Below are 11679 nucleotides of genomic sequence, written 5' to 3'. Positions count from 1 at the left end.
ATTTATTTCTTCATCTTCATATTTATCTTTATTTCAAAGCTTAATTTCAAATGTGTAGTGAAACAACAGGCGAAACATGTCAAATTGAACATATTGCAGCAACATGTATACACAATTCGAAAATGTTTAAACGACGGTTTTGGTAATTTTCAATCAATTGTAAAACCATAAAAACTCTGCTCATCTACGGAAAAATGCCTTTCCAACGGTGCTCTTGGTTTTGAAATCGGTTCGGTAGAATCGCCAAACGAACGGAGATTACCGCGAATTGTAAAAGTGGCGAATTATCAAGGAAAGATCATAGAAAAAGATTACGCACGCTTGGCAGAGATCTCACAGATGGAAATAAGACTATCGGTAAAGCTCATGACACCGAAAGGGATTGGTATTCCATATGGTATCACAGCGTTACTGTTATTGGCCTATGTGTGAGGAGGATACTGCGCCTTAGTGGTTTTAACTTAAATCAAAAATTTTGACTTTACAGGCTATTTTTGTTTTTAAATGTTCTTTTGCATTGGCCAACGCAAAAGCTCTTATTAGGCGCCGAGAAGTAAGCGGGCATTGGCTAGTTACTAATAAAATGAAATAAATAATTATTTGATACTAGCCAATGGCCGCTTACTTCGCAATTTTATTATATATCCATATAGCAACATTTAAGTGGCAACCCGCTTCAAAAATATTTTCAAAAGTAAGCTTCCTAATCCTCTATAGTTTAATGTCCATATTGTAATATTTCATTTATTTTACAAATTTAAATGAATACAATTTTTCAAGCAGTTGGCAAATCCCCTAAAAATATTTTGGGCCTCTTTAGTTTGATGCCAATATTGCAATATTTAATTTATGCTATCAATTAAACTAAAATCAAGTTTTCAAATAGGTGGCCACCTTTCACAAAAATATTTTCAGTTGCAAGCCTTTGTAAACCTCTTTCCTTTGACAGCCATATTGCAGTATTTACTTTACCGGATCAATTGATCTAAACTGTCAACTCTCTAATTTTTTTTCTTCTATATTGTAAGCTAGATCTTTAGCTATACATCGGTGAAAACTGCATTCAATTCCATGTTTGCGAGTGATGCGCGTACAAATATACAGACATACAGAGAGTCGAAAATTCTAAAAATTGATTATTTGTCTTCTGTAGCTCTAATAGAAACCCACCATATTAATTTTTCTTTAATAATATCTACAAGGTACTGACATCGTCTGTTGAAATTTTATTATAAGTATAGATAAAAATATTTTCGGCAGTCAAATTTCCCAAACCTCTTCAGTTTGATACCCATACTGCAATATTCAATTTATCTTATTAATTAAATTTTCAAACAGGTGGCAACTTTAAAATAATATTTTTGGCTGTAAGCCTTCTTAAGTCACATTCTTTTGACGTCCATATTGCAAAATTCGCCGCTATGGTGTAGTGGTCAAAGCAACATCGCAAAAAATATAGAAAAAGGTTTTCTTAACAGCGATCGTCCCTCGGCAGACAATGGCAAACCTCCGAGTGTATTTCTGCAATGAAAAACAGCTTCTCATAAAAATACAATCGCCGTTCGGAGTCGGCGTAAAACTGTACACTAACATATGTGTAGTAGTAGTAGTAGTAGAATTATTACATAATTTACCTAAATTATTCCTTAAAAATACTTTACATCCACATCTGCGGATATCAACTTTTCACCATATATGTAATATTCCTATATTGGCAGTAAGAGTACCTCCTATATTGGCAGTACCGTCCGAAAACACTACAGTACAGATATATCAATAAACACGTACGAAAGAAAAGGAACACATACGTTTATAAATAAACATGTACACAACACATATGCAAAAACTGCACTCAAGTACACAATACATTGACAAAAGCAGTACTAGACTGTCTCGCTCTGATTTCGGAATGCTCACACATTGAGAAGTTAGCTTACTGCCAATATAGAAGTATTACATATATGCTTTTCACAGTTGCCCTCAAGTAGTGTTGGCATTAATCGATTGATTTTTTAATCAATTAGTGAATTCGATTAAATTCAATCCGATTACAGTTAATCATGATTAATTTTAATCTGATTAAACAGTTGATCGTAACCCCGATTAAAAAAATTAATTTTTAATCATTAACTCTTAATTTGATTAAGTAGGTATGATGCTTAATTAATTTATGCTGGAATTTTCCTGTGCACACAAAGCGAGTTAGTCAGGTATGGCTATTAATTAATCGTAATCGCCGCCAGCGATTAACGATTGAAAAAAGGTGATCATTAATCATACAGTTGATTACGACTAATTAGTTTTAATCGTCAATCGCGATTAAAATTTTAATCGTTAATCAGATTAAAATTTTAATCGTTAATCAGATTAACATTTTGCCAACACTGCCCTCAAGCACGAACAGGTTTTTCGAAAATATACCAGCATTCTGCTGATGCAGATTTGTTGGAAATTGTTCAAGGATTTCGAATGTTCATGTCCGAAAATCGTAGCAGATCCTTTTTTCAAAATAAACGTATATATAAACAAATGTATATTGTGGCGAATACTTCGGTAACGCGAAACGAGCAACGAGAACATGGCAGAATGTTCGAGGAATGACGTAGAATATTCGACAGTGACAAACGTCAAGTGGATGAATACTGCGAACAACGAGAGAATGAGCGATAAACTTCAGAACGTTCTAGAGTTGTCGTGGGTGCGAGCAAAGGTATATAAGGCCGTTACCACAGTGGAAGTCAAGTTAGTTGAAAGTCAGCAAGCTACCAGACAGGCCAGTCAGTTGCGAATAGTGTTCGTCCGATACCACCATGTACTCGATGCCTGTACTCATTAAAAGTATCGAAGAGGATACTCGATGCTACTCAAAGTATCGCTAGGAAATACTCGATTCTACTTGTACTTGAAAGTACTCACACAAGCAATTTTAATTCAATGCCCATTTACGATATAACGACATACAGTGAAGAAAAGCTTATGAAGAACTGAAAATGCCTTTTCATATCCTTCTATTTTCAAATGGGCTTACTTGGAAGTGCTGAAATAGGAGATGTTAAGTAATGAGAAAGCTCATTCTTTACGTGTGTTTGATTCTTCGGTTTAAAAATGATCTATAGACGACGCTTCCGCAAATCATAGGCTGGCTCCACAACCTCCTCTAATTCGATACGATTTTCGTTCTCCACTTTCGTTAGTTCTAACCCTACCGAAATCGAGTGGTTCATATCTTTAATCGTTTTTCTTTTTTCGAAAACTACAACACAGATCTATTTTCAGTTGATTTTCCCAAATTTAGCAAACAAGTAAATACTTGCACTTTGTACTCGATACCCATGAAGTACTTCTTCACGCGTATCGAAGTACAAAAAATACTCGGTACTTGGTAGACGTACTCGAGTATATACTTCTAAGTACTGGTATCGGGACATCACTAGTTGCGAATCAGCAAACTACAAGCAAGTTGTGAAACAGAGATAAATTGTGTTAGCAAGTTTTGTAAAGTGTTTTAATTGCCTTAACTTATTGTTGTTATTGCATAAACAAGTACTGTAAAATGTTTGTTGTACAATAAAGTTAATTGTACTGCAATTTGGTTATCGTGAGCATTTATTTAACAATCCAGTGATACGAGCCTAGAGATTTTTGGTAAATCCATCAAGTAGTCAAGGATAATCGTAACAATATATTAAGGTGGATCTAATTTGATGGGGATACCATCTTAATACGTGAAGTTGGTTGCAAAATTATGGAATATAAAATTTGAGCCCGATTGGAGCTTATTTAAAGCTTGCGCATTGAGGCAATACGGACGATTTTTGAATTTTTTTTTGTTTTAGCTAATGCCCTGTATGCAGCTCTCAAGAAAACGGTCAAGAAAAAATTACCATTATTTCGTGTGTGTGTCCAAGGAATTTGGTCATTTTTGATACTTCACAGCCTGTTGCCTCACTCTTCTCCTCAAGAAATAATGGAACGGGCATATATTTCCGTTGCAACCCTGGGTTGCCTTGTGATTTTGTTTCACAAAAAACTTTAGAAAACCGTAGTAGAAAGCGTAGCAATTTCCTTAAGAACGGCGTACTGCCTTAAGGAAATTTGACTCAAGAAAATTTCTTAGCCATTTCTTGTACGTCATTTTATATGGAGTTTTTGCTTTTCTTGAGAGCTGCATACAGGCCTTAACTCTAACTTTCACTCCTTAATTACAATAAAAAAAAAATTAGGAATGCAGTTTTGTAGACGATTGAATTTTAGTTTAAAAAAGTGGCCATTTAATAAGCCAGCATAACATTGACAGATACAGAGTGGCATTTTGATTTCTGGCAATTTTTTCCACTGAAGATATTCTTCATTCCTTCAAACCTCAAATTGTTTTTGTGTGGAGGAAAATGTGCAGAACGTCACGAAAAAAAATCGAAAAAAATCAAATCATAGTGGAAGTCATTCATCTTCAAGGCGCATCAATTACAGGTGATAGCGATAGAAGCTATGCTTCTTCTTATAAGCACGCTTGTGTCAAATTATCGTCTGTTTTGCTTTGTTTACATATCCGCGTATACATACACATATACGTATATAAATACCCTGCAAACAAATGCTCCCGAAATCTTTAAGAGTGTCGGAAATTTGTTACGATTCTTTTAGAAATCTGTAAAGAAAAACATATGAAGCGGTTGACAAGAACTAGTAAAGAAATTTCTGTACGATTTCTTAAAGAAAATTCTTAAAAAAATTGTGAAACCTTTCAGAATTCTATGAAATCCTGGTGTGCAGGGTATACATATACACACGAATATGAATAGATAAAGACGATGTTGATGACACAAGGAGATCATACCAACGGTAAATGTTGGTTTTGTACGATTGCTACAACCTGTAGTTGTTGAATCATGAATGACATGAAGATTTGTTTCTAAATAAAACCAATTCATGAAATAAATTTGTGTAGGAAAACTTTTGGAGAATTTCGCCACTTGTATTATGTATTACGGCAAGACGGACAAGATTGTCAATTAATACGTTTGATTAAATTTTGTCAAAAATTTGGCCGTTTCTTGAAAAACGCGTTTTTTCACAATTGTAAACAATTAAATAAAATATAAACAACTCATCACAGCAAGCGATTCGCTTTGAGAACAGTACCGCACAGTTTCAAGCTTACTGCTTCCGCAATGTCTTCCATCTTCGTCTTCGTGTTCGCTTGCACTGTGATCACTTTCACCTGTTTACTACTGCACCAGTGATCGGACTTTAAAAATTTGTGTGGTAGTATCTGGAAAAAAATGTGGTAGCTTTCAGAAAAATGTGGTAGATCTCAGGTTTTGGATCAAACTTTGTACAAAACTTAAAAATATTCTGCAAGGTTGCACCTAAATTACCAACATTTTAATTATAATTTAAAAAAAATTAATTTAAGTTTATTAAAGTACAAGATTGAAGTTGCTAAAAATGCCGTTGAGTTTTGGCATTTTTTTCCTTGACAGTGTAAAGTAGTTCCTTCCATATCAAGATATTTTTCGAACGTATTTTGAAAGATTTCTGCAACCTTGCGGAGTGCTGCCAGCTTTTCTTTTTATCACATCACAATGTAGCGGACAAATGTGGCATGTTCCAGAAACCGATTTTGACAATTCTCAAGTAAAAGTAAACAACGCTTTAGAAACTTTAGATGCAGTGAAATTTTCTAATAATTTCACAAAAATCGCCGTTTTTTAACATTTTCCCTATTAGTTCCTTTTTATAAATCATATATTTTGCAATTTAACACAACAAAACCATGTTTCCTGTCGAAAAATTGAATGTTGAGAAAATTTAGTATTTTACGGTTTATTTTATCCTCCCATTTTGCCTGTGTTAGTGTTCAGTGTTGGAAAATTCTTGTTCTTAAAATTGATAAGTTAATGTCGAAAATAAAGCTACGGTAAAACCCGCTTAAGTACCTCACGAAAAATGTCAGCTTTTTGAGGTACTTAGGCGGGTTGGGTACTTAAAAGAACCCGCTTAAGTACCTCGATGCGGGTACTTAAGCAAACATAATTATTGATGTAGCTACATCTTTTTGTTATCTTAGATAAATATGTAAATCCTTGAATAAAACATAAACATTTAATGAAGTATACGTATTTATTTAAGATTTTTCAATTAAAATACAGTTCATTCCCTAACAAATACTATGTAAACCTAAGCTTAAGATTTTATAGAACACTTAAAGAAAAAAATTCATGATAATTTAAAAATTTTTTCTCAGATGTGTTTTTGGGTACTTAAGCGGGTTTCACTGTACTCAAAAACGCGAATATGTGGTAGATTTCAGACCTTGTGTGGTAGATGCTCAAGAAAGTGGCAGATCTCCCACAATGTGGTAGAAGTCTGATCACTGTACTGCACTGTTTTTCGTCTTCGGCTTCGTCTTCATCTTCATCTTCGGCTTAGCTTCCACTCTGTCTGCAACTTTGCACCTAAAATTCCAAGGGCTATAGAATGGCATACTCAAATTTTTGTAAAGAAGGTAATTAGGGTGTACAACATTTTACGAAAATATCCACAAAGTTTAAAACTCCATTTTTCGGAGTCTTTATTGCAAAAATTATTACCCATAACTTTATATAAAGTTTCCCTGACGAGGCCTGCAAGAAAGAGAAGGAGGTCATTGAATTCTTTGGGCTTTGCTTTCTCAAGTTGGAAACGTGGGAGTTGCCAAGCCTGCATTTTTTGTACCAGCCTCAAATTAATCTTTCTTAAAAATTTTATAGACTTTCTAGGGCAAACCGTAGGATCAATGTGTATCAATCACAGTATATACAGTAACAAACCTTTTCGCAGTTTTTCACCATTTGGTCCCCGAGGAGTACTTTTGGGTTGTGTGCAGCGTTTTCGTTTTGCGTGCACGGCAACACTTACTGTGGGGAATTCCACCTCATGATTAGAAAAAGTTCATTTCGAGGATAAAATATACATAATTATGTGTTATTTATGAACAAAATGTAGGTTAAGTATTATATTCATCTTTAATGTATGCCGATATTCATGCTTAATGAAGAATAATATCAATAGTTAAGTACATAATTAACGCTTGTATTTTATAAACTGGAAAACTCAAATCGTAATTATAGCATTGAATGGAGTTTTCTTAAATGTAAGTTTAAATTAAAAAAGGTCCATTGTAAGATACATTTTTTTATGAAAAACCTAAATTTTGTGAATTTATCAGGCCAAACTCTAAATTTCCGAATATATATTTAAGTCTTTATTTCAAAAAAAAAGAACAGGGTTTGTATATCTACACAGACCTCAATGCCTGCCTGCGCATCCGACCAGACAGTCCATTAAGCACACAAGCGTTTTCAGCACTTAACAGTTCATTATCATGTACGATATAATATAACAAATTATACACTAAACTATGATAATCTGTACTAGTATCTATAATAATAGACAAAAATTTGCAATGTTTTTACACTTTTGCAATTAGTTTCGGGCACTATTAAACAGTCATGACTTGTGCCACTCTGCCATAGTACGGTTGTTGCTCCCTTTCATACCACAGTAATTTTGTATACAACTCTGAATCAACAAAATTCATGCTCCTTCTCATTATCAACCCTGATCAGATTTTACCTCCGAGGAGTACTCAAAAAGGTTTATTACTGTATATACTGTGGTATCAATTGATGATTGATGAATGTCAATTCTCGAATTTTTGGAACGATTTACGGATCGAATCGGAACTAAAAAATCGCCAAGAATCGAATCTAATCGATCTTCGATGTAATCGATTTAAAAACATATATGTAAGCAAATACATATATGTAAGCAAAAGGTACTAGCACAGTTTGATAACTCAGATCCTTTTTGAATTCCCCGGTTAGCAGTTATTTTTTAGATGACTACTGTCAAATTTTGAGCAAGCCATTGAGCATCTGATTTGTGCCTGACAACCATTGCAAGCAGACAATATCGTAAATTTCGAATCAAATGGAAAATTGTGGATTTCGTCAACTCATAAAATATTCGGTACGGGCCTCCACAATTAGTAGAAGATCCAAATAAGGCACGACCTTCACCCATCTGTTTAATCTATTTTGTATGAAATCTAACGTGCTTTTAAGTTTTATCGGAAAAACTTTGTTCCATAACAGTTATTAGATGAGACATATTTTTTATTTCGCCGATAAGAGTAATCGCCCAACGTTTAATTTTTACGTTGCCTGATAACTGTTATGCAGGAGAAATATATTTTCCGTCGTCTATAAGAGTCATTTCCCAACGATTGTTTTTTACTTTGCTTGATAACAGTTATTTTCCAACGTTTATTTTTTACGTTGCTTGATAACAGTTATTACCCAACGTTTGTTTTTACGTTGTCTGATAACAGTTATTTCAGTCCTCTACTTTTATTTTCATCATCTTTATATTCTTCTCCATCACCATTTTCGTCATTATTCTTATCAAGCAACGTAAGAGATAAACGTTGGGCAATAACTGTTGTCAAGCAACTTAAAAACAAACGCTGGACAATAAACAACAGTTACAGTAACAGTTAACGTAAAAAATAGACCTTGGATTATAACTCTTATCGGGGAAATACAAAATATTTTTCATCTAATAACTGTTATGAAACAACGTTTTCGATAAATTTCAGAATCCGGGCAACGTTTTCAATTTTTAAATTCGAGATAACAGTTATTTTTGGTCCCTGATGAGCAGGTAAGCAGTAATAGTAATTTTCACTCATCTGTTTAACACATTCTATAGGATTTATGCTCTCGATTAGTATATACATATCGCACATGATCATCAAAGGTGATACAACAACAAATTTGAATACGAAATTTGTTATTGGAAATTCTGTATCTAAGATAACGTTGTTTTCTACATGCTCAATATCAATGAAAACGATGTATTTTTAATTTTTATTGCTTCCTGTATCGAAATGTAAGTTTTCATAAAATGTGGACTTATGTATCTACTTTTAACTCTAAGCTACCAATAAAATACCAATTGCTGACATTACTAACCTCTTTTGTAGAATCCAGTCTTAACACCGTAGCAAATATTCTCAAAACGTATATTTAGTGATTTAATTTGTCTTTGGTGATCATGTGCCAACGATTTGGACGTAGTGACTGTCAGCGGGGGGACATTTTTGTGTTGAGAGGGTTGAATGATGCCACTTGGTGTAGCAATCGTCGTATTCGAAAGCGTTGCATTGCGGGTTTCAGCAAACTCGTATTCAACCTTTGAGTCCTTTGAAATTTTTACATTCAATGGCCTGCCTGCCGAACAATGCGCTTCATCGCTCCCATACTTGTAATCCGGTGCTGGTGTTATAAGCCTTTGTATTGCCGCACTAAATCCGGTTGATTTTGTTGCTGTAGCCGGTATTTCACTAATTGTTTTCGGCGACTGCATCTTGTCGACGCTTATATTGCTGTGATTTGTGCATTCATTTGTCTGTGGCTGCTCCCTTTTCAAAGTGCTCATTGTTATGATGTCATGTTGAGCAACTTCTCCACTGTTCATTGCTTTACTTAGGCTACTGCTGCTTCGGTTGCTCTTGCTACAGCTAATATCGCTGTCACTCAGAGTTTTCATACAGTTTGTGCTATTATTAACTTCGATCGCAGAGAACAGTCCAAAGTTTATATTAGGCGTTGACATTTCAGGCAGCCGATTTTGTTTTTCGACTTTTGAACTTATTTAAAGATCTATAAAATTTAGTTATTTAAGCTTAAATCGCATATCAAAACTTTGGCACAAGTATGACAGGTAAAAAATATTTTACAAAAATAAAAAAATAAGAAAAAATAATAATTTTTGAAGAGCCTGAAAGCAGTTTCGTATTCTGCACAACTTTTCACATCAGTAAACGATTTATTTTTAATTTTTCAGAGGATAAATTAATTAATCTTAAAAAAATATATAAGAAATACCTGCCATGTTCTCCTTGTTTGGAAATGACCCACGTATGCATTCAGTGTGAATGCAATGATTTCTTGGGTGGGATATTTAGTGAACTGAGCTAGCGTTATTGTGACTACAAGTTTTAAGGAGTATATTTCATAATAATATATATTTTTCGAGAAAAAACGCAAATTTTCTTGGGGTTTAGTACTTTTCCAAATTCGAATCTTGGCAACAATAACAGTCACAATAAAAAGTATAGCGACTCATCGCAAAACCTAGCAAAAAAATCGTATTTTGAGGTTTTTGAAAATTTTAAAGCTCAAGCTAATTATTTTTGCAGTCAAGTTAAATGAGTATTATTTGCGATGGATAGACGAAGATTCTTCGTCCAACATTTTTAGGATGGTTTTTACCTTAGTTAGAAAAGTTATCCTACGAAAAATTAAGGATCATCGAGATATCTTTCGAAACCTTCCATAGAATATATTCATAACCGATTCGTTTTCTAGTATTTTTCGATTGAAATTTTCCAGCGCCTACGAATCGCCATAAACTGATCGAAAAAGCACTCGTATCCGAAGTTGTTAAGTCCGTTAATTGCAGTCGCAGGCATGTGCTACGTATGTGCATATGTACGTATGTAACGTACGTAACTATACCTTAAGGGTAAAAACACTACGAGCAGGTCCAATCACGGTTTAGATATCTAGAAAGCTGACTATGAGCTTAACATCGAGGGAAAATTACACAGTACGCAGACGTTTTGCTATTTATTAGTCAGCTGAATAGCAAATTTAAGTTAGTCAATAAAACATTAGAAACCTATTAAAATTAGGGCGGTAACGCCTTAAGCTTTATTGCAAATGAAGTAATTTTTCCTTCAATGTTGGTGCACATTTTCCGTTTGTAATTCACATTTTCCACTTGATTGCAGCTGACTATCTTACTGACGAAAACAAACATTCATGAAGTCAGCCTAACCTACTACATAGTTAGTTAGGTTAGTAGCAAGCTGAAAGTAATGTTGGCTCTCGTACATTCGCACGGCTTTGACCGACTGACGAAGGCTTGCTAGTCATCTAAACTAAACACCACGACCTACTCGTAGTGTTTTTACCCTAAGAGTTAATTGTAAGACTTCGTTGAAACTAGACGTTAAGACTCGTTTGTTAACCAATAATGATTGAAGACAATGGGTCTCATGCATAAACAGTGAGCTTCAGCTCCGACTCGATTTTCAGTACAAATTCTTAAGCTTTAACTCACTTGATCAATGCGAAAATTGAGTATGAGTTTAAGCTTACTTTTTATGCATAAGGCCCAACAACTAGTTTACTAGTAGTTAATAAAAAAGAAAATTTAAACTCGAGGGCTAAATTTTTTTAAATTATTTTTTTCTATTTAAGTATTATACATAGGTTCTAAATAAGAAACAAATCCCACAGATTTTCCTAATATTTCGACTCGTGCGTCACATTTCGGGCAAATTTTTTGTGGAGTTATTCCTTTTCATGTAAAATTCATTCTAAATACGAACCATCCAAATACGAACCATCTCGGACCATGTTTGAAAACCTCATCGGGAAGTTGGTTAAAAACTGATTGCAAGATTTGATTACACACAGGTGAAACTTAATAGAAGTTTGTAAAAGCGCTGACTTTTGTGAAAGTATTAGTGAGTTTCAGGGCATTTAAAATTTTTGAGGCGGTGTATACTTTTACTTGATAATTGTCAAAATCGACAAAATCAAAGTAGCGGTTTGCGAAATGCGG

General features: G+C 34.1%; 2 protein-coding genes across 5 annotated transcripts in view; both read right to left on the bottom strand.

The window, feature by feature from the left end:
• Positions 1–11679, bottom strand: part of LOC118740338 (ATP-binding cassette sub-family G member 4) — a 559608-nt gene that overhangs the window by 249996 nt on the left and 297933 nt on the right. The gene's annotated exons all lie outside the window — the stretch shown is intronic.
• The window catches only part of LOC118740340, a 47492-nt gene continuing 40634 nt past the window's right edge, over positions 4822–11679 (bottom strand). Inside the window, exons 2-3 of one of the 2 annotated variants that reach the window (XM_036471836.1) lie at positions 9018–9604; positions 4822–5272 (exon numbers count right to left, since the gene is read on the bottom strand). In XM_036471836.1, the coding sequence (XP_036327729.1) occupies positions 5229–5272; positions 9018–9594 (621 nt within the window). In that variant the 5' untranslated portion in view covers positions 9595–9604 and the 3' untranslated portion in view covers positions 4822–5228. Of the gene's footprint in view, positions 5273–6296; positions 6459–9017; positions 9605–11679 lie in introns of those variants that run through there. The other variant, XM_036471837.1, reaches the window with a different exon arrangement.

The sequence above is a fragment of the Rhagoletis pomonella genome, unplaced genomic scaffold, assembly GCF_013731165.1.
Source record: "Rhagoletis pomonella isolate Grant_MI unplaced genomic scaffold, Rhpom_1.0 Rhpom_scaffold_00006, whole genome shotgun sequence".
Lineage (NCBI taxonomy): Eukaryota > Metazoa > Arthropoda > Insecta > Diptera > Tephritidae > Rhagoletis > Rhagoletis pomonella.
The sequence above is the reverse complement of the archived record's forward strand: the minus strand, read 5'-3'. Positions and strand labels throughout refer to the sequence as shown.